This window comes from Pituophis catenifer, unplaced genomic scaffold (assembly GCF_029215685.1).
Source record: "Pituophis catenifer annectens isolate HBS135680 unplaced genomic scaffold, rPitCat1.0.hap2 SCAF_7, whole genome shotgun sequence".
Lineage (NCBI taxonomy): Eukaryota > Metazoa > Chordata > Lepidosauria > Squamata > Colubridae > Pituophis > Pituophis catenifer.
In genome coordinates, this window is record NW_027256887.1 from 89,290,223 (window position 1) to 89,317,579 (window position 27,357).

The 27,357-nt window shown below is 42.2% G+C and overlaps 2 protein-coding genes across 2 annotated transcripts; both read left to right on the forward strand.

Annotated features, from left to right (window-relative positions):
- Positions 1-13,730: 13,730 nt before the first annotated feature.
- Positions 13,731-14,702, forward strand: LOC139319167 (olfactory receptor 5AR1-like). The gene has a single exon (XM_070946876.1). It carries the CDS (start codon positions 13,746-13,748, stop codon positions 14,700-14,702), a length of 957 nt encoding a protein of 318 aa, XP_070802977.1. The 5' UTR covers positions 13,731-13,745.
- Positions 14,703-22,001: 7,299 nt separating this feature from the next.
- On the forward strand, positions 22,002-22,937 carry LOC139319877 (olfactory receptor 5V1-like). Its single transcript, XM_070947927.1, has one exon. The coding sequence runs from the start codon at positions 22,002-22,004 to the stop codon at positions 22,935-22,937; it is 936 nt and encodes a 311-aa protein (XP_070804028.1).
- The last annotated feature ends 4,420 nt before the right edge of the window (positions 22,938-27,357 follow it).

Below are 27,357 nucleotides of genomic sequence, written 5' to 3' on the forward strand. Positions count from 1 at the left end.
AAGTTCCACTTCAAGCACAAAGTTCAGAAGCAGTTTCCATATGGAAACAAAAGTACTTCTATTCTTTTCTTTAATCAAAACAGTCAATTTTGTCATTTCAGCCAAACTCCATCAGCTTCTGCAATCATTTGCCCATGGTAGGAATCGATGTGTCCTTCTATTTTTGTGCAGACAATTGTCTTGCTGCTGTCAACATATACAGTAGTATATGTTGAATTGAAGTCCGCCAAGGCTTAAAGTTGCCAAGGTTGGAGACCCCTGCCTTAAACCTTGTTTATACATGCTGTGTAACCCAACCCTTGGGCAAGGAGGGCCTTTCTGTCACCAAAGTATGTGTAAATATTATGGTTGAAAAACACAAGCTCAGAGAGAATCAAGATCACGTTAAAAGTGTTAATACCACTTTAAAAGGCCTTGGAAAGGTCACAGTTGGACTTCTGCATCCAGCTTTGGTCGCCACGATGTAAAACAGATGTTGAGACTCTGGAAAGAGTGCAGAGAAGAGCAACAAAGATAATTAGTGGGCTAGAGGCTAAAACATATGAAGAACGGTTGCTGGAATTTGGAATGTCTAGTGAAATTATAGCAATGTTGCAATATCTAAGGGACTGCCACAAAGAAGGAGTCAAGCTATTCTCCAAAGCACATCAAGGCAAGACAAGAAGCAATGGATGGAAGCTAATCAAGGAGAGAACTAATCGAGTACAACCTAGAACAATTAACAAGTAGAACAACTTGCCTCCAGAAGTTGTGGGTGCTCCATCACTGGAGGTTTTAAAGAAGAGATTGGACAACCATTTGTCTGAAATGGCATAAGGTTTCCAGCCAGAGCAGAGAGTTGGACTAGAAGATCTCCAAGGTCCCTTCCAACTAACTCCGTTATTCTGGAAAGAACCTCAAAAGGATGCTGGATGGACCATAAAGTGACTCACCTTTGCTGCAGAAGACCCAGCTGTGGTTGAAGGAGAATCACTGTCTCCCACAGTTGCATTCTCACACAGTGAGATATGATGTGACTTAGTCCCACAGAGCAGGAAGGGAGATGACTAGAAGCTCATTCTCACAACAGAAGCAACACTCCTGGTTCCTGCATTGTGCAAGGCAGGTGGTAGTCATGGAAGAAAATGTGCTTTGATGTGTCTACCCTGGGAATATTCCTGCCTGGGATTCTACAGGGAGTAGAGCTGGGTGGAGAAACAGCAGGGACCCTCTGGGGTGAAATTATTTCTCGTAGAACTTAGCAACCAGATCTAGCTAAACTTTAGGCATTCATTCATTCATTCATTCATTCATTCATTCATTCACTCACTCACTCACTCACTCACTCACTCACTCACTCACTCACTCATTTATTTGATTTCCATAGCCACCCAACTCAACCAAGTGACTCTGGGTGGTTTACAACTCTTAAAGTCATAAACAATTAAAACAATTAAAAAAAAAACATTCAAATAATTTTAAAAACCCACAAAATAAATAGACGGTAGATGCGGGAGTGGAGTCCTCAGTCTGGCAAGATTCTGTCTATAAGTGTGAAACAATAAAGAATTCATCTTGAAAGATTCATCACTCTCATTCTTGGTTTTGGGCCTGACCATCAGGCTTTATTACGGTTACCAGCACCTTGAATTGCACCCCAAAACCTATCAGCCACCAGTGAGAGGAGAGGCATAACACGGCAGTGCTATGGATGACCACTAAGGATCCATTTCACTGCATCCTGGACCTTCTGGAGATTTTTGATAAGGTGAAGGCTATGGCTTCAAAGGGTTCTGAAGCAAACAGATTAGCTAGACCCACTTCAGTTGGGTTTCAAACTGGGGTACCATGTAGAGGCAACACTGACCATGTTTGTTGGTTATCTCTGGTGGAGCCAGGAGAAAGGTAGTTCAATCATCCTGGTCCTCTTTGATCTTTCAGTAGCTCATGGTATCCTTCTGAATTTTGATGAAAACCAGAAATGGGGATGGCATATGTTGCATGGTTTTCCTTATTTTTCAGTGATTGGTTCTAGTTATTGGTAGTGGATGATTGGCATTGAGCTTGAATGTCTACATCAGGGGTGTCCAATCTTGGCCACTTTAGGACTTGTGGACTTCAACTCCCAGAATTCTTAAATAGGTCTTGAAGTGTCCAAGTTTAGACACTCCTGGTCTACCTGAACCCATCGGGTAAGTTATCCATTGGTTCAGGGTCATTTTTTGGTCCAGAATATGGTGGCAAGAGTGGCTTCTGCATCTTTCTCTGAACCCCACAGGGCTCCCTTCTTCTTCCTAGAATCAGGAACATAGAATTGGAGCCAATTTCCTGTTTCTCTTGAACATGTTGGGCTACTCAACTGAGCCCCAGCCCCAACCAGCCCAACTCATGGTATATATGGCACCCTTGACTGATGGTGCCACTTTCCACCAATGAGGTAAAGATCAGTATTTTTTGAATGATTTGGAGGAGGGGCGATGTTGGTTTCCCCCAAGCTTTGGTGCCCTAGACTGGGCTACTCAGCCTAAAGTTGACCTTAGTCCCAATCACACTCAAACTGGAAGGCCTGATAGGGGGAATGGAAGAGGATGCTAATATATGTCCCCCCCCTTGAAGCTCCATTGCCAGAAGTCTAAGGAGGTACCCTTTGGTCTTCTAGCCTCTAACACAGAGATGACCTGTTCTGCGTCCTATAGAAAGGAGCTCCCCTCTGCCACCTCTACAAGGAAATGCCCTTTGGAAGGGCAAAGGAGGCTAATGAACCTCTGGAGAGGAAGCAGTGATGAAGGACCAGAATCTGATGGGTGGGGAGACAGGGGTGAAGGGTTTCCCCACCATAGTTGTAATTCTACATCTCCAAATGCAGGAACAGCCCCATCCTTGACTCCTGGATTCATAAATAGCAGGAGGAGATGTAATGGAAGGGTTGGGTCACCTTGAGGAAAGGGGAGGAGAGATGCTGACTAGGAAACCATCGGTTAAGGGAGGGACGAGCCCTTAGTTGCATAATGGTTAGAGGATGAAACTTAGAGGGGACTCGCCCTAATCGATCAATCAGTTTATTTATTTATTAATTTATTTATTTTATTAATTTAATTTGTATACCACCCTTCTCCCAGAAGGGACTCAGGGCGGTGAACAGCCAAAATTAAAAAACATACAAATGCAAAAGTTAAGATAATTAAAAGAATTAAATCATTGGCTACCCAATTTAAAACCCCAAATCCATAAAATTTAAAATCCCAATTAAAACCATTTAGGCTAGGCCGGCTTGGTGGAATAAAAACGTCTTCAGGGCTTTACGGAAGGTCCGGAGGTCCGGGATCAATCGTATTCCAGGAGGCAGCTCATTCCACAGGGTGGGTGCCCCCACAGAGAAGGCTCTTCCCCTGGGGGCCACCAGCCGACATTGCCTGACCGACGGCACCCCGAGAAGGCCCTCTCTGTGAGAGTGTATTGGCCGGTGGGAGGTTATCGGTAGCAGCAGGCGGTCTCGCAAATACCCTGGCCCTAAGCCATGGAGCGCTTTAAAGATGAGAACCAACACCTTAAAGCGCACCCGGAAGACCACCGGGAGCCAATGCAGCTCGCGCAGGAGAGGTGTTACGTGGGAGCGCCACGTCGCTCCCATAATCACCCGCGCGGCCGCATTCTGCACCAGCTGGAGCCTCCGGGTGCTCCTCAGGGGGAGCCCCATGTAGAGAGCGTTACAGTAGTCCAGGCGTGACGTAACCAAGGCATGAGTGACTGTGCACAAGGAGTCCCGATCCAGAAAGGGGCGCAACTGGCGTATCAGGCGAACCTGATAAAAAATAATAAAAATAAAAATCAGTTACAAATGAAGGGCAGGAAGTATGTACTTGGAAAGTTCTATTACTGTTGCCTTTCTGTAAAGTGGATTGAAGTCATCTAGTTGTGTTTCCTGTCTGGTTTACCTGGGGAGGCCAATAATAACCCCAGTTTGTGCTTCTTGTCTGGGTTAGCCCCAAAGGCTGACATCAGTACTTAAATAAGGATGAAAATACATTTCTTCAAAGTGGATGTTTAAGAGAAAATGAATTAACGAAGAAAGTTTCAACCTGTGCAAATGGGAAAGTGAATTCAATGTAATTTATCCCTCGGGGTCCTCTGGAGTCTTGAGGATCATTAATTGACTGCTGTTTCATAGCAAAGCAAAGATGATGAAATTTCTTCTGTTTGTTATAAATGGATTGCGATGACAAAGAATTGGATTGCACCCTCCGTGGTGTGCTTGTTTGGGCACACAAACCCGTAATGAGGTCCCTTAACTCTCATTTTCATCATTCCAGAAAGACGGACCAATTACGGTAACTGACTCTCTCTCATCAATGCTGGTTATTCCCACCAGCAGCACCTTCTCCTGTGAGCTGGTCCAGGGAGATCAGCCTCCACTCTCAGGCATAGAGTTGAGCCCCAGAGCAGTAAAACTTTTGACTCTGTTTTCAGAGTTGAAAGTTACACTCTGTTGCGAAGCGAATAACAGCATATCAGTGTTGGAAGGGATCTCAGAGATCTTCTAGTCCAACCCCCTGCTCAAGCAGGAAACCCTGTACCATTTCAGGCAAATGGTTGTCCAATCTCTTCTTAAAAGCCCCCAATGAGGGAGCACCCACAACTTCTGGAGGAAAGTTGTTCCACTGGTTAATTCTTCCCTTTGTTCTAGATTGCTTCTCTCTTTGGTTAGATTCCATCCGTTGCTTCTTCTCCTGCCTTCAGGGGCTTTGGAGAAGAGGTTGTAATCTTGTAAATCACCCAGTGTTACTGTGTAGTAAGATGGGCAGCTAATAAATTTCACAGATAGATAGATAGATAGATAGATAGATAGATAGGTGAGTGGGTGGGTGGGTGGACGGATGGATGGAGGCAGATAGATAGATGATAGATGGATGGATGGATGGATGGATGGATAGAGATAGAGGTAGATAGATAGATGATAGATCAGTGGTTCCCAACCTTTTTTTGGCCATGCCTCACCTAAGCATCTCTAAAATCCTGATCCCTCCCACCCCCGGTGACATATAATTCTTACTATTCAAAGAGTGACTCCTACTCACACGGAGGAAGCCTAAAATGCCATTAACTTGGTTTAAACAAGGTTCCAATTGCCCCCATTAAAAAATCAAATTGCCCCCCTGTGGGGCGTGGCCCCACGTTGGGAACCACTGTGATAGATAGATGGATGGATGGATAGAGATAGAGGTAGATAGATAGATAGATAGATAGATAGATAGATAGATAGATAGATAGATAGATAGACAGACAATCCCTAACAGGGACCAAAATGGCTTATCTTTGTTAAGCTGTTAAGACCTGGCTCTTCCCCCATGTATTGGGGTCAGTTGAGTGGTCCCTTCTGATCATTTTTTTAATGGATTTTGTACTTATAAACAGGCAGTCCTCACTTTAGAAGAGGTGCAGTGGCTGAGTGGTTAAGATGCTGGCCTTGTCAAATGAAAGGTTGGCAGTTTGAGACCCAAGCACCTCATGGCAGGGTGAGCTCCCATTCCTTGCTCCAGCTTCTGTCCACCTAGCAGTTTGAAAGCATGCAAATGCGAGTAGATAAATAGGTATCACTTCGGCGGGACGGTAAGAGCATTTGATACGCCTTGGCTAATGGTCATGCTGGCCAGATGACCGTGAAATTTCTTCGGACAATGCTTACTCTTTGGCTGTGAATTGGAGATGAGCACTGTCCCTTAAAGCGGGATACAACTGGACAGGAGAAAAGCTTTTCTTTAGTCCTCATTTACTAACTGCAGTGGAGTCCAAGAACTCCATCACTAAGCCAGTAGCATGACCATGCCAAACTTATGGTGTTAGTTCCATTGGGGTCATTATGTGAATCACCAGGGGTCATTAAATGCAACATCAAATGACTAAGACTTGCAATTTCCTGCTGGCTTCCCCAGTGTCTTCACTTGTCAGAGTGTAAAGGTTGCTATAAATGATGATTACATGACCATGGGATGCTGTGATGGCTGCTAGTTTGAGGACCAATCATAAAGGTACTTTTTCAGCAGTCATAACATAGAATGGTCTCTGAAAGAGGACTAGGTTGCTTCTCTCCTCGATTGGTTCCCATCTGTTGCTTCTTGTCCTGCCTTCAGGGGCTTTGGAGAATAGCTTGGCTTCCTCTTCTTTGGGGCAGCCCCTCAAATATTGGAAGATTGTTATCATGTCACCCCAATCCTTCTTTTCATTAAACTAGACATAGCCAGTTCTTCCTATGTTTTAGCCTCCTGTCCCCTAATCATCCCGGTTGCTCTTCTCTGAACTCTTTCCAGAGTCTCCACATCTTTTTTATATTGTGGTGGCCAAAACTGGATGCAGGATTCCAAGGGTGGCCTTATCAAGGCATTACAGATAATCCTTGACCTATGACCGCAATTGAACCCAACATTTCTGTTGTTAAGCAGGGCAGTTATTAAGTGAATTTTGTCCCGTTTTAGAACTTTACTTTCCACAGTTGATCAGTGAATCCTTACAGTCGTTAAGTTAGTAACCCGGTTGTTAAGTGAATCTAGCTTCCCCATTGACTTTGCTTGTCAGTAAGTTGCAAAAGGAGATCAGTATGACTGTCATAAATACAGGTAGTCCTTGAGACGTTTGCTAAGTGAGCTTTGCCCCTTTTTGCGGCCTTTCTTGCCAGAGTCATTAAGCGAATCACTGCAGTTGTTAAGTTAGGAACACAGTTGTTAAGTGAAACTGGTTCCCCCATTGACTTTGCTGGTCAGTAGGTCGCAAAAGGGGATCATGTGGACCCTGGGACTCTTCAACCGTCACAAGTACATGCCAGTTTCCAAGCTTCCAAATTTTAGATCACGTGTCCATGGGCATGCTGCAACGGTCATAAGTGTGAAAAATGGTCAAAAGTCATTTTTTTCAGTGCTGTTGTAACTTCACACGGTCACTAAACAAATGGTTGTAAGTCAAAGAGGAGCCTGGATAGCTCTGCAGACAAAGGCACTGTAATTTAACATCAGCTGTCTGCAATTAAAGTAAGTTCGAATCTTGCCAGGCTCAAGGTCAACTCAGCCTTCCATCCTTTCTAAGGTATGTGAAATGAGGACCCAGATTGTGGGGGCAATAAGCTGACTTTGTATAAATATACAAAAGTATGAAGGCTATTGCTTAACGCACTGTAAGCCGCCCTGAGTCTCCGGAGAAGGGCGGCATATAAATAAATAAATAATAAAAAAAAGATTATGTGTATAAAGTGGTATTAACACTTCCTGTGATCTTGATTCTTTTCCTCTGTTTAATGCAGCCTAGGATTGTCTTGGCTTTTTTGGCTGCTGCTGCACATGGCTGGCTCAGATTTAAGGGACTGTCCACCAGGACTCCAAAGCAGGGGTGAAATGCTCCCGATCCGGTAGCGATGGAGGCAGGTGGTTCGGAGAACCGGTAGCAAAAATCCCTGCACCCGTCCCATGCCCAGCTGAGCTGCACAATCATTAGAGGCTCTTTTTTTTTTTACTTTTAAAAGCATTTTTCTACAACCTCTTCGGCCGAAAAAATGCTTTTAAAAGTAAAAAAAAGCCTCTGATGATCGTGCAGCTCAGCTGGGATCGTCAGAGGCTTTTTTTTCTTTTAAATGTCTCTGCCGATCAGACAACTTAGCTGGGATTGTCAGAGCCTTTTGAAAGCATTTTTATACAACCTCTTCGCCAAAGAGGTTGTAGAAAAAATGGTTTTAAAAGTAAAAAAAAAAAAAATTGGCCACGCCCACCCAGTCACATTACTCCCCCCACCCACCAAACCACGCCCACAGAACCGGTAGTAACAAATTTTAGATTTCACCACTGCCTCCAAGGTCCCTCTCACAATTACTGCTGTTGAGCCAGGTACCACCTATTCTGTACCTGTGTCTGTGGTTTTTGTTGCCCAAGTGTAAAACCTCACTTTTCAAATGCAAAGAAGGAATTTTCTAGAAAACCTCTTCTTCTCACGCTGAGGTTTCTCCCTCCTTGTTAGCAAGGAGTCCCTTGGGGCCAGGCAGGTTGAGCGTTAAATGTCTTCTCTCACAGTGTTTGCAGCCAGCTTCATCATTATGTTGGGGGTGCAAGAGCCAGGTACTCCGCAGGTAAGACTGGGTCCACCAAGGAGGAGGGTCAACATTCATGGTTGGGAGGTTCGGTATTCAAAGGGCTGGAAAAAAACATTGCATTGTGGAGTTCCTTTGTTAAGTGAGAGGCTACGATGAAAGATAGTTGCCCAAGACGTGTTGGCTGGTCCATGCCAGATATCCTTTTTTTAAAAAAAATATTTTAATATTTTATTATAACACAATATGACAAACACGTAACATATAACATATAAATATATCCTCTTTTTAACCAATGTTTCTTAGTGGTCTTCTTTCCGTTTTGTACCTTTCCCCCTGTATCTCTCTTACTGTTTCATTGTCTTCCTTGTCCCTTTTTCTTTGGTTACATTGTATTTTCTAACACTAATAGCCATAATTTTATACATTTCCATATATTTGTTATATCCATATTTTACCTTTTTAAATTCTCCCCTGTATTTATTGTTCTTTATTTCTAGTCTCAAGCCATTCATACCATTTGTTCCAAATTATTTATTATTATTTTTTTAAATTTATTTTTATATGCCGCCCTTCTCCGGAGACTCAGGGCGGCTTACAATGTGTTAAGCAATAGCCTTCATACTTTTGTATATTTTATACAAAGTCAGTTTATTGCCCCCACAAACCGGGTCCTCATTTTACCCACTTTAGAAAGGATGGAAGGCTGAGTCGACCTTGAGCTTGGCGAGATTCGAACCTGCAGTAATTGCAGGCAGCTGGATGTTAAATGCTGCCTTAGTAGGAGGCATTAGCCTCCTATGCCACTCAGGCTCTATAATGATTAATTATGTAATAATCTGCCTCTTCTTTTTCCTTAATTTCTTTTGTTAATTTGGTCCATCTCGGCACATTCTAAAACTTTTTCTATCACTTCTTCATCTGTTGGTGTCTTTTCTGTTTCCAATTTTGTGCATGTTATTCCAAATCTTTTTTTAAAAATCTTTTTTTATTTTTTCAAACATAAACATAAAATATATTTTTCAAGAACGAAGTCTTGATCCGGTCATAGATAGGTACAATCGCTTACATTTCTTTAACCAGCTCCATTCACAGTTTCCCATTACATCTTTTAAAATTAAAAATCAGAACATAAAATTATTCAACATGAATTCTATCTAAACCATTCTATTATATCACCACGAATTTAATTTCCAAATAAACTTAACTCATTTTTATCTTTTAACCTCAATATCAAAACATTAATCTTAAAAAATATTCTAACCTCTTAATCTAATTATTTACCTTACAATTGATAAAGTCTAAGATTTAAAGATTTGATGAAATGGGCCTAGAGATTAAGAAATATGGATAGAATTTTGTTCTATAAATTGAAATAAAAATAGGGTTTAATTGAATTTGAAAATAAGATTTGTGGTGATAAAATTGTAAGGTAAATAATGTTATTCCAAATCTTGAGCTCTCTGTGCAACCAGGGGAAAGTCTGGGGTTGCAAAGAGAAGAGACATCTGGCTGGAAACAACCAGGGTGTTTGCCCCGGACCGCGTCCTTCTCCACCTGACTATCCAGGTTCAAAGCTGCCTCCTAGATCATGAACAGAAGTCTCCGTCTTTGTTTCTGGATGGGAAGTTCCTCTTCTTGTCTGTATTGAGATTTAATTTATCGCCCTCCCATCTGATTCATTTCTGTATCCAGTTTTTGATTCAAGAAAGCTGTTCAGACCTAGAAAGAACCACAGAGATGATGAAGGAACTGGAGGCTAAAACATATGAAGAACGGTTGCAGGAACTGGGTAGGTCTAGTTTAATGAAAAGAAGGACCAGGGGGTGACAGGATAGCAGTCTTCCAATATTTGAGGGGCTCCTACAAAGATGAGGGGAGTCAAACTATTCTGCAAAGCACCTGAAGGCAGGACAAGAAGCAACGGATGGAAACTCATCAAGGAGAGAAGCAACCTAGAACCAAGGAAGAATTTCCTGACAGTGAGAACAATTAGTCAGTGGAACAGAAGTTGCCTCCAGAAGTTCTGGGTGCTCCATCACTGGAGGTTTTTAGAAAGAGACTGGGCAGCCATTTGTCTGGAATGGTAGAGGGCCTCCTGCTTGAGCAAGGGGATGGACTAGAAGACCTCCAAGGTCCCTTCCAACCCTGATGATGTTCTATGGCCTACATGCTTTGTTCCTTTGATGGTGCAGTGTGGAAGCTGAGGTGTAACATCTTCGTTAAAACTGCCATGACTGTGGTGGTAGTTAAGGGGGCTTGAAGGGCTGGTTCCACCACCTTCCCTTCCCCAGTGCAGGAAGTGGGACTTTGGGGGCCACAGGAAATAAGTTGCATAATTAATCCTCTTCTTTCTTATCTGTCAGTCCTGGGTCATTTTGATCAGGAAACTGATATGATATTCTTTTTTATTTCCTTTTATTTCAAAAATGTCACAACAAATCCTCTCTCTCGCTCTCTCTTTTTTTTTTTTTTGTTATTCTTCCTGTAGCTTCCTTTGCCAACCTCCAGTTATTCCAGACTTCCTGGCTCTATTTGTCTGCGATGGTCCTAGATGTACCAGTAAGACCAGCTAGAAGTTTTCTTGAAGGACAACTTCAAGGGTGAGTTGGGTGAGTTTGTCTCCTGGCAGATAGTGGCTAATTACTGCCCCCAATTTCTGCAATTTCATGCCTCTTTGAAACATCTGCCACTTTTTGGTTGTGTGGTAGTAGAGGTTGAGTACTGACCCAAAGAAGAGGGGGGGGGATTCAACCTATTATCCAAAATGTGTGAGGGCAGGACAAGAAATAACGGGAGGAAGATCATTAAAGAGAGAGATTCAACCTAGAAGTAAGGAGAGATTTCCTGACAGGGAGGACGATTAATCAGTGGAACCTCCTGCCTCCAGAAGTTGTGGGTACCCCATCACTGGAGGTTTTCAGGAAGAGATTGGATATCCATCTGCCTGGGGTGATATACGGTCTCCTGCTTGAACAGGGGGTGATTAGAAGACCTCCAAGGTCCCTTCCAACTCTATTATTCTATGATCTATATTCTATCATTACCATCACTGCCATATTTCTTTGTCTATTTTAACCAAATGCTCTCTATGCCAGGGGCCTCCAACTTTGGCAACTTTGAGACTTGTGGACTTCAACTCCCAGTGTTCCTCAGCCAGAACCAGAATTTAGAATAGCAGAGTTGGAAGGGACCTTGGAGGTCTTCTAGTCCAAGGAAACCCTACCAGACAAATGGTTATCCAACATCTTCTTAAAAACTTCCAGTGTTGGAGCATCCACAGCTTCTGGAGGCAAGTTGTTCCACTGATTAATTGTTCTAACTCTCAGGAAATTCCTCCTCAGTTCTAGGTTGCTTCTCTCCTTGATTAGTTTCCATCCGTTGCTTCTTGTCCTGCCCTCAGGTGCTTTGGAGAATAGCTTGACTCCCTCTTCTTTGGGGCAGCCCCTGAGATATTGGAAGGCTGCTATCCTGTCTCCCCTAGTCCTTCTTTTCATTCAACTAGACATACCCAGTTCCTGCAACTGTTCTTCATATGTTTTATCTCTGAGTCCCCTGGAGTTGAAGTCCACAAGTCTTAAAGTTGCCGAGGTTGGAGACCCCTGGTCTATGCTATCTCAAATTCACTCAATATATACAGTGCATACAGGGAGACCCCCCCCTCTTCCCATTGTTCTCATTTCTTTGGAAAAAAACCATCCTTGAGCTGAGATATTAAAACATGGGAATGATAGCAATGGGTTCCCATTCTACCTGCTCCCAGGTTGAGAGCTCAAGTTGAGTTGCATGTGGACAATGAGAGCCATGGACTTTATGAGTCCACGTTCTTCCTCATCATTTGTGGAGTAGTTGGATGGTTCTCATTGAAGCAGCTATCTCACTTGGCTAGTGAGATGGATGGCATATAAATGTAAAAATAAATAAATAAATAAATAAATAAATAAATAAATAAATACTTCCCTTTCTTCCCACTGTACTCAAGTCTTACTTCAGATTTTTGTAAGAATTTAAAGCAATCCTAATCACCCCACACTTCAACCAAATATATATATATGCCAGTTCTTGTGAGGTGTAAGCAGCCTTGTGCCCAGCATGCTTCATTCAGACAACCCAGACCAATGTCCTAAAATCCAGATCTTTAACAGCTTTAGTAAGGCTGTCACTGTTGAGGTTACCTACTTTGGGTAATGAAACATCTGCAAGAAAACAACCAAGCTCAGAGAGCACCAAGGACCTCCTGATTTTAATTCCTGAGCTACAAATATTCTCCTTTATGGGTTATTAGGACCAGCTCAATGGCTCAAGCGTCTTTCAATCAATGAATTCAGTTAAAAAAAAGACCAACCACTGAGCTAAGTACGTGCAATCTGAAGTTAAGATTGGACAGCCGTTTGCCTGAAATGTTATGTAGGGTTTCCTGCCTGAGCAGGAGCTTGGACCGGAAGACCTCCGAGGTCCCTTCCGACCCTGCTATTCTGTTCTATATTCCATTCCACTCCGCTCCACTCCTATTCCTATTCCTATTCCTATTCCTATTCCTATTCCTATTCCTATTCCTATTCCTATTCTATTCTACATTCTATTCTATTCTATTCTATTCTATTCTATTCTATTCTATTCTATTCTATTCTATTCTATTCTATTCCATTCTATTCTATTCTATGCTAAGTTATGCTATATTCCATTCCATTCCATATTATTATTCTATTCTATATAATAACCATGACCAACAATGTTTTCCTTGCAAAATACAAATAATGGATATTATTTTGAGGGTACAGCTATTCTGTTCCATTCCATTCCATTCCATTCCACTTTACTCCACTCCACTCCATTCCTATTCCTATTCCTATTCCTATTCCTATTCCTATTCCTGTTCCATTCCATTCCATTCCATTCCATTCCATTCCATTCCATTCCATTCCATTCCATTCCATTCCATTCCATTCCATTCCATTCTATTCTATTCTATTCTATTCTATTCTATTCTATTCTATTCTATTCTATTCTATTCCATTCCATTCCATTCCATTCCATTCCATTCCATTCCTATCCCAAGGTGGACAATGCAGGCCAGATGGACTAGTTAATTTTATTGAAAATAGATTATATTTAATGTTCGCAGAGAGAAGGAGGAGGAAGAGGAGGAGGAGGTCAATGACTGTGAGGTCCTTGGTGCTCTCTGAGCTTGGTGGTTTTGTTGCAGATGTTTCATGACTCAAGGAGGAACATCATCAGTGCTAGAAGGGAATGGGGTGTGCAGAGAGGAGGAGGAGGAGGAGGAGGAGGAGACGGAGGACTGCAGAGTCCTTGGTGCTCTCTGACCTTGATTGTTTTCCTGCAGACGTTCTGTGACCCAGCTATGTCACAGCATCAGTGCTTGAAGGGAGTGGGTTCTGCAGAGTGGAGAAGGAGGAGGAGGACTGTGAAGCCCTTGGTGCTCTCAGAATGTGGTTGCTTTCATTACCCAATTAGGAAAGTCCATATGGAAGTACACAGGGCAAGCCCTTGTATATAAACAGAGAGCAAACCTCGCTCCCTTCTAGCATTGATAATGTTACCTAGTTGGGTCATGAAACGTTTGCAAGAAAACCATCATGTTCAGAGACCACCAAGGAGCTCACCATCTCCAATTTGTCACCATGTTCTTAAACCCCCTTACCTTTTCTTCTTCCCTGTGCAGATCGACATTGTGTTTGTCATGGAGGCCAGCAATCATACCCAGGTGGCCGAGTTCGTCTTTCTTGGTTTCTCAGGTGTTCCGCATGGCCAGATCTACCTCTTCGTGGTGTTCCTAGCCATTTACCTGGTGACCCTAATTGGCAACGCCACCATCTTCACCCTGATCCAGGTGGATACACGTCTTCACAGCCCCATGTACTTCTTCCTCAGCCATTTGTCCTGCTTAGATGTTTGTTACTTATCTGTCACGGTCCCCAAGATCCTGGTCAATTTCTTGCACCGGAGAAACACCATTTCGTACAACCAGTGCATGGCTCAAATGTTCTTCCTGATGACGTTCGCAGGATCCGAATGCGCCCTTTTGGCCATTATGGCCTTCGACCGCTATGCCGCCATTTGTCAGCCGTTGCATTACAATACGCTGATGAGCAGCCAGGTGCGTGTCCCCCTGGCTGTTGCTTCTTGGATCTGGGGCTTCCTTGATTCATCCCTCCACACCACCCTGGCCACCAATTTGGACTTCTGTGGGGCCAACCACATCGACCACATCTTCTGTGACGTTCCACCCCTCCTGAAAATTGCCTGCAGCGACACCTACGTCAATGAGCTCACTCTCCACTTGGCCAGCATCTTCATGGGCCTGAGCCCTTTCCTCTTTATCCTCTTCTCTTACACGTATATCGTCTCCGCCATCCTGAAGATCCGTTCTAATACCGGCAGGAGCAAAGCTTTCTCCACTTGCGCTGCCCACTTGGTTGTGGTCACTATCTACTTTGGCATGGCCAATGTGAACTACAACCGTCCCAGTGTGGGCTACTCCTTAGGGGTGGATACCTTAATCTCCACCCTCTATTGTATCCTCACCCCTATGTTGAACCCCTTAATCTACAGCCTCCGTAATAAGGAGGTCAAGGAAGCCCTACAGAAGCTTCTGAGTGGCCTGAAGACTGTTTATACCTTTAACCCATCAAAATAACCCATCAAAGTGTATTTGATCGAACAGCTTCTCGGTCTCCTGCCCTTGCCAAGAGGAGCCCAGAGGATCTTCCAGAAAATCTACTCAGTTGGAGCTTTCCAAACTGGTTCTCCAACAACATCAAGAGAGGCTGACTAGTCCCATCTTCTGACCAATGAGCTCAGGAATTCCCAAAGATGGTTTTCCAAAAGGCAAACGCAACTTTCTGAGGTTGTTCCTTGAAAACGTTTCACTTCTCATCCAAGAAGATTCTACATCTTCTTCTTGACTTGAAAGAGCTTCTTGGATGAGAAGAGAAATGTTTTCAAGGAAAACAAGAAACCAAGAAAGTCCAGTTGTCTTTTGGAAAAGCACCTTTGGGGACAGCCATGACCCTGGATGACTGAGAATCCCTTAGATGTTGAGCTCAGGAATTTATGTTCAGAAAGAAGCTCAAAGGAAAAAGGTTGAGCAGAGCTGAGCTTGGTTAAAACAACAACAACTTGTTGTGGTGGAATGTAGTCTGGAGTCCCAGGAAGAAGGGGCTCTTTCCCAGAGGGCAAAGAGACATTGGAGTTTGGAATGTCTGGTGGGCAGGAAGAGAGCAACTCCCTGGCAGTTCACAGACTATTTCTATAGTTATGGCAGATATTCACTTTAGTCTGGCAAGATTCTGTCTATAGGAAAATGGCAGCAAAGGAGCTACTCAATAGTAAATCCATGTGTTTTTGATTCTTTGGGACCACACTTTTATTCCAATGAACCTCTAACTTTAACTCCCCCCCCCAGGTTTTTATTTGTTTTATTTATATAACATGCAATTTCCATCGAACAGTGTGTGATCTGGGTACAGTTATTTTTAAACAATCATAGTCCACATATTTGTTGTAGTATTCATCACCATAATATTAATAATATAGTCATATAATAACAATAATTTTTAACATCATCTTCTTTAACAACTCTCCACATTAACAGTCCCTCTTTTTATATCTCCTCCTTTCTAACTTCTGTTTCTATTGTCTAGCCATTGATAGAATATGTCCCATATCAAAAAATATTCAGTTTCTTCTTTATCCTTAATAGGAACCGTTAATCTATCCATTTCTGTGCATTCTAATATTTTCTTAATTACATTTCCCTGAGACGGAATCTCATCATTTTCCCATTGTTGTGCAAATACAGTTCTAGTTGCAGTTAATATACAGTATGTAAGACCAGATATACAATCTTTTTGTCATATTTTTCCAATAGAATGCCCAACACAAATATCAAGGTTTCAAGTCTATAGGTTGCTTTGTCATTTTTTCCAACCAAGTATGTATTTTCATCCAGTATTTTTTAGCTTTAACTTTTGGCCACAAGGATGGGGAAGAGGAAGAGCAGAATTTGGGGGCTTCCAGGACAAGCCCTCTCTTGCAGAAGGACTCCCTGTCCAGCGTGGGATAAGAAGCAGCAAGTCTCTGTAATAAATAACATGGGCACCACGAAGAAAGATGGGGCAGGATATAGGGGGGCAGAGCAAGGTAGAACTTTTTTGGTTGTAAAACTAAGCTTTCAGAAGTAAGATTCCTTAAGAAAAAAGAGTTCAGGTGGAATTTGGTCCCCACAATCCAAAAGGCCTGGGGAGAACTGGGAAAAAGTAATGAGTAGAGAAAAAGTTGCATGACGGGTATCTTTGCTTCTGTTCGGTACTGACTGCTCTGTTTTTGGATGTTTTTGTGTCTACTCTGATTCCCTTCACGTGAGCTCAGAGCCCTTCCTGATTCCTGAGTGCTGCAGATCATCATGGTTCAACATAGCCTCTTTGTGAAGGTTAAAGGAGGCCCTCAATCCTTACTCAGTTGCACTGTGAAAATAAAAATCCTTTTTCTTGATCTCTGCAGTGTTGGCTTTGCAATCTAGAACACACTCCAGAACTCTGTAAACCAGACAAGCTTGGTGAAAAGGGTCAAAGCAGATTTATTCATCTATTTGTCTGCCTGTCTATCATTTATCTATGTACCTATGTATCTATGTATCTGTCTGTCTGTCTACCTGTCTATGTATCTATCCATCCATCATCCATCCATCCATCCATCATTTATTAACCTATCTTTTTCAGCAAGCCGGGTTGGCTTAAGAAGAAATTTTTAAAATTTTTAAATTCTTTTAATTAGTCTGTGATTTTTAATTTTTTGGGCCAAATTTTATATATATTTTTAAATGTTTTAATATTTGTATTCTATGTTTTTTATCTTGGCTGTACACCGCCCTGAGTCCTCAGGGAGAAGGGCGGTATATAAATTCGAAATTAAATTAAATTAAATTAAATTATCTATCTATCTATCTATCTATCTATCTATCTATCTATCTATCTAATCTCTCTCATCTGTCTGTCTGTCTGTCTCTCCCTCTCATCTGTCTGTCTCTCTCTCTCTCTGTCTATCATTTATCTATGTACCTATGTATCTATGTATCTGTCTGTCTACCTGTCTATTATCTATCCATCCATCACCCATCAATCCATCCATCCATCCATCCATCCATCCATCCATCCATCCATCCATCATTTCCTATCTATCTATCTATCTATCTATCTATCTTATCTTCTATCAGTCTGTGTCACAGAAGCTTCTTGGATGAGAAGTGAAATGTTTTCAAGGGAAAAAACCAAGGAAGTCCAGTTGCCTTTTGGAAAAGCACTTTTGGGACTTTGATGGATTTTGTTCGGCTTTGCATGCTGCCCCAAGTCCACTGGAGTTAGGCAGTTATATTTTATGAACAAACAAACAAACAAACATTTATAAAGAAACACTCTAGCCTGCCTCAAACAGGAGACACCTTTTACAATACAGTAGAAATATAAAGCAACACAATTTACTATCAGAACTCTGAGAACATGGAAGCTTGGTAGAATAGGGGTTGTTTTGCCCGCTTTCTGAAATATCGAGGGCTGGGGAGCAGCCTGGACCTTCAGCGGTGGAGATCTGCAAAGGTTGGGCTTCATAACAAGAAAAGCAACTTTATACCATATCCTGCTAGCTTTCTAGGAAGTGGGGGGAGGGGAGGCAGGCGCAACTGGGTTGGGATGTATTTCCCAGATGGGGGATGCCTGATGTATCCTGGTACTGTCCCAGGTAGACCTCAATGTTGGCCAGTTCACTAGACAGAAATGTATCTGGAACCCTCCCAGGAGACCAGCCATGGCAGGACTGAACCTCCTTCCAGTCTCCCCTTCATTTTGGACACTTTCAGCTTCCAGTCTGTCTCCAAAAGCTGCCCCATTTAGAAGGTCCTACAGTAAACCAGCAGTGCCACAGTTAAGGTCAGAGCCATCATCTTTGAAGGATTCTGCTGGCTATAATCACAAGACGGAAAGAAAGTCTCAAATTCTGAATCAACTGCTTTGGGGGTAGCCAGACCCCAGGACTAAGATTTTGAGGGGAGAGGAGAGGAGAGAAAGAGGAAAGAAGAGAAGAGAAGAACCTTGGAGGTCTTCTAGTCTAACCCCCTAGTCAAGCAGGAGACCCTATACCATTAGAGACCAATAGCTCTCCAAACTTTTCTTGAAAACCTACAGTGATGGAGCCCCCACAGCCTCTGAAGGCAAGTCGTTCCATTGATTAATTGTTCTCACTGTTAGCATATTTCTCCTTAGTTCTAGGTTGGTTCTCTCCTTGATTAGTTGCCATCCATTACTTCTTCTTTTTTTTAAGAATTTTTTTTTATTTTCAAACAAAAACAACATAAAAACATCATCCTTTCAAACAATTACAGACAATTACAGACGGTCGGTTAAAATCCTTTCGTGCTCCCAAAATATCAATATATGAGAAATGTTCTTTTCCCCTTAAAGAAAACAAGTGTTTACACATTTTATCTTAATTTCATTTCATATATCATATTTCATCTCCATGTTTTATTGTCTATCCATTGATAAAATAACTCCCATATCAAATAATATTATCTTCCTCTTCTCTTATTTCAAATGTCAGTTTGCTCATTTCAGCACAGCCAGCATTTTCTTAATAATTTCTTCATCAGTAATTATCTTTTCTCCTTTCAGTTTTTAGCAAATACAATTCTAGCCGCTGTTAAAATATTCACAATTAAATCTTGCAGTTCTTTATTATATGTCTCTGGTAAGATCCCTAATAGAAATATCTCTGGTTTAAAATCAATATGTCTCTTTATCATTTTTTCCAACCACATGTATATCCAACCACATGGTATTTCCAACCAATATCTTATTGTTTCTACGCATGTCCACCACATATGGAGCCTTCTCTGTGGTGGCACCTACCCTCTGGAATGATCTACCTCCAGAGATATGAGTGATCCCAGACCTCCGGACTTTTCGTCGGGCCCTAAAAACTGTTTTTATTTTGGCTGTTCACCGCCCTGACTCCGAAAGGAGGAGGGCAGTATACAAATTTAATAAATAAATAAATAAAATATGGTAATAGGATCCTGGGGTCTGATGACATTTCCAACACTTCTCCGATTTATTCTTGAACATTGTGGCTATCCTCGTCCATTACTTCTTATTCTGCCGTCAGGTGCTTTGGAGAATAGGTTGACTGACTTGACTCCCCTTTTTTATGAAAGCCCTCAAATATTGAAAGACTGCCATCATGTCCCGCCTAGTCCTTGTTTGAGACCCACCCAATTCCTGCAACGGTTCTTCATATGTTTTAGCCTCCAGTTCCCTAATCATCTTTGTTGCTCATCTCTGCACTCTTTGTAAAATCCCAGAATAAGCCCTTCTGACAGAGGCCCCTCTGGCTTCTTGCTGTGACACTGGCCAGGAGCCAGCTTTGTGGTCCTTGAGGCTCCTTGTTGAGGTCAAGTGAACAGAGAAGAAATAGGAGTGGGTTTGGGGAACACGCCAACCTTGGCTAAAATGGGGATATTGTGGACCAGGCGACCATGGAAAGCAAATTAGGCTCCATCTGCCAACTTTGGCCTTTGTATGGTCTCCTCAGTGGGACAGAAGATGGTATCTGAACACAACATCATTACTTTATGCTTGTGGGCTTCAGGATTGCACATTCCCTCTGGACTAATTGTCCCCAGTTACTTTTGTCTCCCTCATGCACAACCACAGTCTTCCCCCTCCGTCAGCCTGGCTCTTTCCATAATGAATTCCACTCTTGGGCCAAGGAGGTTGGGGGATGCCTTAAAGACACTGGAGAGCAAACACCTTCCATTCATTTGTCTTCTGTGCAGGAGATGCTGGAGAAGACCCAAATGAAGCCAATACATGTTTCCTCCCCTCAAAAAAAGTGGACCGAGAGCAATGCAGAAGTGAGCTTCATCACCACATCTGGAGCAAGACACCAGCAGCCCATCCACCCCCAGGTCAGTAGCTTCACAGAATGCCTCCCCCAAAATCTTCATGTTAGGCTTGTCCCCTCACCCTCCTTCAGGTAGTATTCTATCTCCCAAGCTTTAAAGGGACACCCTTACTATGCCTCCAAGCAGAAAAGGCAGACCATTAATGATTCCTTCATGTGTACTTCCAGGTAAAAGACAAACATTTCTTCAGCCAGCTGCATCTGGTCTGAGTAGCCCAGGAAATACAGTATGTGTCCGTTGTGAGTTCATGCAACACTCATTCAAGGACATGCAAGTTAGATGCCTTCACCCTGATTTGTGGCTGTGTGAAGAAAGATTTTCTTTGGTGTCTTCTAAATCTCTTTCCAAGGCTAGGATTTGAGCTCCTTTATCATTTTACTTGTCCTCTCATGTTCTTTCCAGTTCTGAGACACCATGTTTTAAATGTGGAGGCCATAATGGCATTCTGAGCATAGATCTATCATAGCTTTCTAGAAAGACATTAGCATTCATAGTTTTACTCTTCTTCCTACAATATTCTTTTCTTTATTTGTGTCAGAAGGTAACTTCTAACTCACCTTCCATAGTTCCAGGGCAGTTTGTTCTTAGGAGGGGAGGAAGTTTTGAGGAAGTTGTTCTCAAGTCTTGATCTAAAATGTTCTAACATGGAACTTGTTTCCCAGATCAACCTCTCTACCAAGTTCTCTGGCATATTGTTCTCCCAAAGCCTTCTGCTGAGATCTTCCTTGACTTTCTTTGGAATTTCCAAGGTTGCTCCATGCTAATCTAGCCATACATTCTGAGATTGTCCAAGGTTGCTTCAATCTTACCCTGTTAAGACTCAAGTCAGTCAGTCCCCAACTGCAGATGGAAACTATGGCTAAGATTCTTCATTTTTCTCCTTACCAGAAAGAGCTTCTCCTTCATCTCCTGGATGAAGATGGTGCTTTCAGGAAGAGAAAACCTCCGCTGAAGACATCAAATGAACATGTTGAGAAGAAGTCCCCGAGATGAACAAAAACAAGAGAGAAATTAATCATTGGGAGTACACCCTGAAATGTAAACAATCCAGTAAAATAGAGTAATGTGAACATGATGCATGAAGTGTTCAGGCTGAGCTCTAGAGTGGAGAACTTCTTCAAGTGACACTGCGAGACAACTGAAGCAGATTCCTGAGTTCTCCTGCTTGGAAAGCCATGTTTGTAGCCTCTTCAGTTCCGTAGTTATGACTACTTGTCATTACAGGAGATTTGAAAGGTGCTTCATTTACTCTTCATCAACCAAGCCTTGAATGTGGAATTATCAGACGTTCCCTACACCCAAGAAGAGTCTTTGAGATTTAAAGGGAATGACTTGCCTCCAGAAGTTGTGGGTGCTCCAATACTGGAGGTTTTAAGAAGAGATTGGACAGCCTGTTGTCCAGAATGGTAGAGAGTCTCCTGCTTGAGGAGCGGGTTGGACTCAAAGGCCCCTTCCAATTCTGTTATTCTGTTAACTGTTTGATGGCCCTAGTAGAGTTGACAATGGATAATCTAGCAGCAAAGATGGGTATGGTTTGATCTTTACTGAAGGATTGTGAGATGCTTTCCTAAACACTGACATTAATGTTGTTGTGTTTCCTTCCTTCCTATTTAAGATTAGTACTTCCACTTTTCATTGTTGTGACTTTTTTTATCCCATTTTAGAAGGGGAAGTCAGTTCAAAATTGCAAAATGTCAGAACTTAAAATAAATGTCCATTCTGAGCCAGAACTACAACATATTCTTTGAAAGATTTCAATCGATAGGAGCAAAAAATAATAACTTAGTATCTCTGTCAACTTCGATTAAGTGCACAATTTATATTTTGTAGACTGTTTAATCCACCACAAAACCTGAGCAGACAAGTCAAAATATTTGCTTTGTAAAATTGGTGCATATTTGGAGGTTAAAACAAAAAACTAATTCAGTTATCTTTTTGCTCTCCTTCAGCATCTTCGCTACCCAGGATCCCTGAATTCCCATGGATTTCAGCAACCACACTCTAGTTACTGAGTTTGTTTTGCTGGGTTTCTCCCACATGACACATGGCCGGGTCTATCTCATCCTGCTGTTCCTCACCATCTATTTGGTCACCATTCTGGGTAACTTCATGATCATCACTCTCATCCTGGTGGACTCCCACCTTCACAGTCCCATGTATTTTTTCCTCAGCCACTTATCCTGCTTGGATGTCTGCTACTCAACGGTCACCGTCCCCAGGATCCTAGCAAATCTCCTTCGCCAAAGACACACCATATCCTACAACCTTTGCTTTGCTCAGATGTTCTTCTTGATGGCCTTCTCTGGCTCAGAATGCTGGTTCCTGGCCATCATGGCTTACGACCACTATGCTGCCATCTGTCAACCTTTGCGCTACTCACACCTCATGAGTTCACATGCTTGCATGCAAGCAGCTGTGATCATCTGGATCTGGGGCTTCCTGGATGCAGCAGTTCACACAGCCTTGGCTTCCAAGTTACACTTCTGTGGAGATAATCAGATCCACCACATCTTCTGTGACCTCCCACCACTGCTGAAAATTGCCTGCGGTGACGTACATGTGAGCCAGATGACCTTACACATAGCCACCATATTTGCAGGAATGACCCCTTTCTTTTTGGTGGTCATCTCCTACTTCTACATCCTTGCATCCATTCTGCGTATCCGTTCCAACTCAGGCAGACAGAAAGCATTTTCCACCTGCTCTTCTCACTTGCTGGTGGTTGTCCTTTATTTTGGGAATGGATTGCTAAACTACAACCAACCCAGTGCTGGCTACTCCCTAGAGACCGACACCCTAATTTCTACCATGTATTGCATTGTCACCCCCATGGTGAACCCCCTGATCTACAGCCTACGCAACAAGGAGGTGAAAGGGGCCCTGAGGAAGATCCTGGAAAGACACAGGAGAATGTAGGATTCTTCTCAGAAGTTCTAAGTTCTAAGCACATCAAGAGGCCAACTCTTGTTTTTCCTGAGTATGATCAGGGCAAAAAAGATACATGCAAGACACTGCCAGGACTGTCATTCTACCACATTAGCTCTCCTTTGCCAGTTGCCAGTCTGCCTATCCAATTTGGGGGGTGGATGGGAGCTACAGGGTGGTAAAGGGATGGCTGGGATAAGGGGTATCAAAACTACTCTGTGTAGTATCCCATGAGATACTACAGCCGGCAGTTCCAAGGCCATACTATGGAATGCAACACCATTCTAGCCCACAGCCAGGGACGGTTACCACAATAATTTATTTGAATGTCACTGGACAATAAAAGCTAACCAAGGGGGAAGGAGGGAAAGGAGAAAAGTTAATTGGATGTGTTTGGCGCGAAAGTTCAGATCCGGCTTTGCAACCATTTGGCTTTACTGAAATGTACTTTTGTTAATAATGGATTCAACAGTCTTTCTTTCATAATTGACCAAGTTGGGATGGCTGACAGACACTAGATGTTTGGTTGATTTTCATAATCTGTAACCTTCAGACTGACCACCTTCCTCAAGGTTTCACCAAGCAGAAATGAAGTGTCCTCTGCAACATGCTTTTCCAGTTAAAAGTTAGCAGAAACATGGACAGAAATAGCTCCTGGGAAAAAGAAAAACCAGGAGAATTCTTAGACATGCAACTTTCGAATCCTTTCTGACACTTGTAGAGAGCAGTTCTTGCTCTGTCAGGTGAAGCTCAGATGGAGGAAACTGGCAGAGGGTTTCTGGGAAGATGCAGTCAATGGCTTTTGGGTTGACTGCCTTCCTTAAGGCTTTCTTCAGAAAAAGTTACAACCTGCTTCATAATGATGACATTGGTAGGAGCATTGAGAAAGATAATATAGAAAGGGATGGATGGATGGATGGATGGATTGATGTCATTTTATTAGGTGAGCCTGGAGTGCTGGTGGTTTAACAAAATATTGTCTTGGAGTAATTGGGTAATATTGTGCAACCTCTTTCCCCCCCCCCCCATGCATGATGACTAGAACTCTGAAGGAAATTTTTATTTGCTATATGTATTTTCCTCACATTGTTAGGTTGTTGAGCAAATTTATCTGGAACACTTTGGGGGATTTTCCTATTTCCATTCCCCTCCAAATGTTTTGTTTGAAATTTTGTCATTAAATTGCAAATTCATATTTTTTTTTCTTGAATATAATAAATTCTTTATTCTTTTCTTGAATATAATAAATTAAGAATTGCAAGCTTGGCCTGCTTTCTTCCCAAACATTGGTTATCTACTTTAGCCATTGCACTCCCTTGGCCAAATTGCTGAGCCTATTGCTGAGCACATTGTAAGCCGCCCTGAGTCTTCGGAGAAGGGCGGCATATAAATCAAATTAAAAAAAAAATGCCTGAATTACATTCAGTGGTGGGATTCAGCCAGTTTGCACCACTTTGGGAGAACCGGTTGTTAACTTTCTAATCAGTTTGGCAAACTGGTTGTTGGAAGAAATCATTAGAGCAGAGAACTGGTTGTTAAATTACTTGAATCCCACCACTGATTACATTCCTGTGGCTGTGGGGGAACTACAATGGCTGGAACATCAGGAACTGGTTGTAAATCCCAACACCAACATAATTTCAAAGGGTCACCGAACTAATGATTTTAACTAGAAGTTAACCTCCCAGAAGAGGGAGGGAGACAGTAAATAGCCCTTAGACTTATATACCGCTTCACAGTGCTTTACAGCCCGTCTCTAAGCGGTTTACAGAGTCAACATATTGCCCCCAACAATCCAGGTCCTCATTTGACCGACCTTGGAAAGGTGGAAGGCTGAGTCAACCTTGAGCCAGTCAGGATTGAACTCCTGGCTGTGGGCAGAGTCAGCCTGCAATGCTGCATTCTAACCACTGTGCCACCATGGCTCTTGGATTTGTTTCTAGATCACCAGCTAAAAGCAAATGAGACAACTGATTTCAGGTTCAGATATGGAAAAGATTCTTCTGCTTTGCCCTCTCCATTTCTCCCCATCCCCTGAATGTGATGCAAGAAAACTCTCTGGGTTTGCTAAGAAGTCCCAGAGAAGTCAACTTTGCCCCCAAGGATCTCTGCTGTCTGCCCTCCCAGCTCTACTCTCTGGAGGATCCCAGGCAGGAATACTGCCAGGCCCTCATGCCAAGGCACAATTTCCCCCATGAGTACCACCTGCCATGGATAATGCAAGCAACTACAAAACTTGTTCTGTTCTAAAGATGAACATCCTTCCCTTCCTGCTCTCTTGGCAGAGTGTTGACTCTCAGTTCATTGCATCAAAGCCCAACTCTGGGAGAACTTGAGGAGAAGATGATTTTGCTTCATTCACACCCGGTCTTCTGCAGGTAGGATAACCAGCAAAGGTGAGCTACTTTGTGGTTCATTAAGGATTCTCCTTCCATTCATGTTGGAAGGAATCTCTATTTAGGGAATCTTGGAGTTCTTTTGCTTAAGACTCACAATCGACTATAATTTGTAATGAACACCAATCCAACATCTGCCCTCCTTCTTAGCTTTATCTGCTGCTCTAAACATAGACTTTGATTTGACCAAGCAGCTCCTTGGTTGAAAGTTAGGAGCTGGAAACTTACAGGTAGACATTCCATCTTCTTTTGTTATGGGCAGACAAGGAAACTACTGAGGAGGTTCCAGATTCAGGGTAGTCAACCCACATCATCTGCATGCAATCTAAGTCAACTATTTATTATATATTGATATTATTCATTGTAGCCAGGTGGAACTTCAATGTTCAGAGGTAATGTATATCAATGCAACCTGAAGAGGAAGGGGTTGCTTTTGAGTTTGGAAGTGGTGTCTTCAAAGGGGTGCCTTTACCCCAAGATGTCCATCTACTTGGAAAGCATGGTCTCCTGAAGCGCTTCTACAAAACAAAGCACGACATTGTCTTTCCGATTTCGAAGTCTCTTAGTCCATTTCTCACATATTAATCATTTTCTGGACTCCAGGAAGAAAAAAAGTGTTATATTCCTAAATCTGTTCCTAGCGAGATCACTTTCTTTGATCATCTGCAAATATCATACCTTTTTTTTTCATTTTATTTTTTTTTCAATTTTTTTTATTGAAAAGTTTTACAAAAAAGAATTTTTTTCAAATATTTCCCCTTTCCCCCTCCCTTCCTTCCCCCCCCCACCCCCACCCCCCCGGACTTCCCAGAACAAAATACAGGGTAAAACAATTAACAATCATATGCTAAGCTAAGATAACTAACTACAGATTCCTATCCCCCACTCGACACTTTAACTCACCTTTTACTTAACTAAATATACATACTCTTAACTTTTCTATTCGTTCATAAGCTATTTGAAACTTTTTAGTTCGATATTTGTTTTGAATGTAATCAATCCATCTTCTCTATTCCGATATATATCTTTCTTGTGAATGATCTTTCAAGTATGCTGAAATTTTCGCCATTTCTGCCAAATTTGCCACTTTTAATGTCCATTCTTCAATAGTAGGCAATTCTTCCTTCTTCCAGTATTGCGCCACCAAAAGTCTAGCTGCAGTTATTAAATTTAAAATCAATTTAGTCTCTATAACCGTACAATCTGTGATTATACCCAACAAAAACAATTGTGGAATAAACTTTATCTTCTTTTTAAGAATATTTTGGATAATCCACCATATTTTAATCCAAAATGCTTTAACTTTTTTACAAGTTCACCATATGTGATAATAAGTAGCATCGTCACAATCACATCTCCAACACTTAGATTGCAAATTCGGATACATACAAGCCAACTTTTTAGGATCCAAATGCCATCTGTAAAACATTTTATAAAAATTTTCTCTTAAATTTTGTGCTTGGGTAAATTTTACATTTCTAACCCCTGTTTTTTCCCAAGTTTCCATCATTATTGGTTCCTGAATGTTTTGTGCCCATTTTATCATGCAATCCTTTGCTAATATCATATCTTGACATGGTTCAGAATTTAAATAGACCTTCATTTAGAGGAGGTAGGTAAGGGTTCTACCAAGAGCTTTAGGTCTGTCAAGATCAAGAGATGGCAGCCTTCTTCTGCATTGAAGCTAAGAGTAATACAAGCATTTTGGAGGAGAAAATTCAAAGGTATAATTTGGGCTGGGTTGAACCTTGAGTTAGTGAGAAAATTGAAGGTCCTTACTGAAGGGCAAAGGGCAAGGATAGAATAACAGAATAAGTTGGAAGGGACCTTGGAGGTCTTCTAGTCCAACCCCATATTCAAGCAGGAGATCTTATACCATTCCAGAAAGTGACTGTCCAGTCACTTCTTAAACCAGGTACCAGCTATTCCACACCTCTGCATTCAGTTTTTCTTGCCTAAATGTAGAATCTGGCTTTTCTCACCACTGAATTTCATTTTGTTAGATAGAGATCCTC

Bases quoted from the DNA above. Each gene is read 5' to 3' on its own strand.
- LOC139319167 (XM_070946876.1), top strand. From the start codon at position 13,746: ATGGAGGCCAGCAATCATACCCAGGTGGCCGAGTTCGTCTTTCTTGGT.
- LOC139319877 (XM_070947927.1), top strand. From the start codon at position 22,002: ATGGATTTCAGCAACCACACTCTAGTTACTGAGTTTGTTTTGCTGGGT.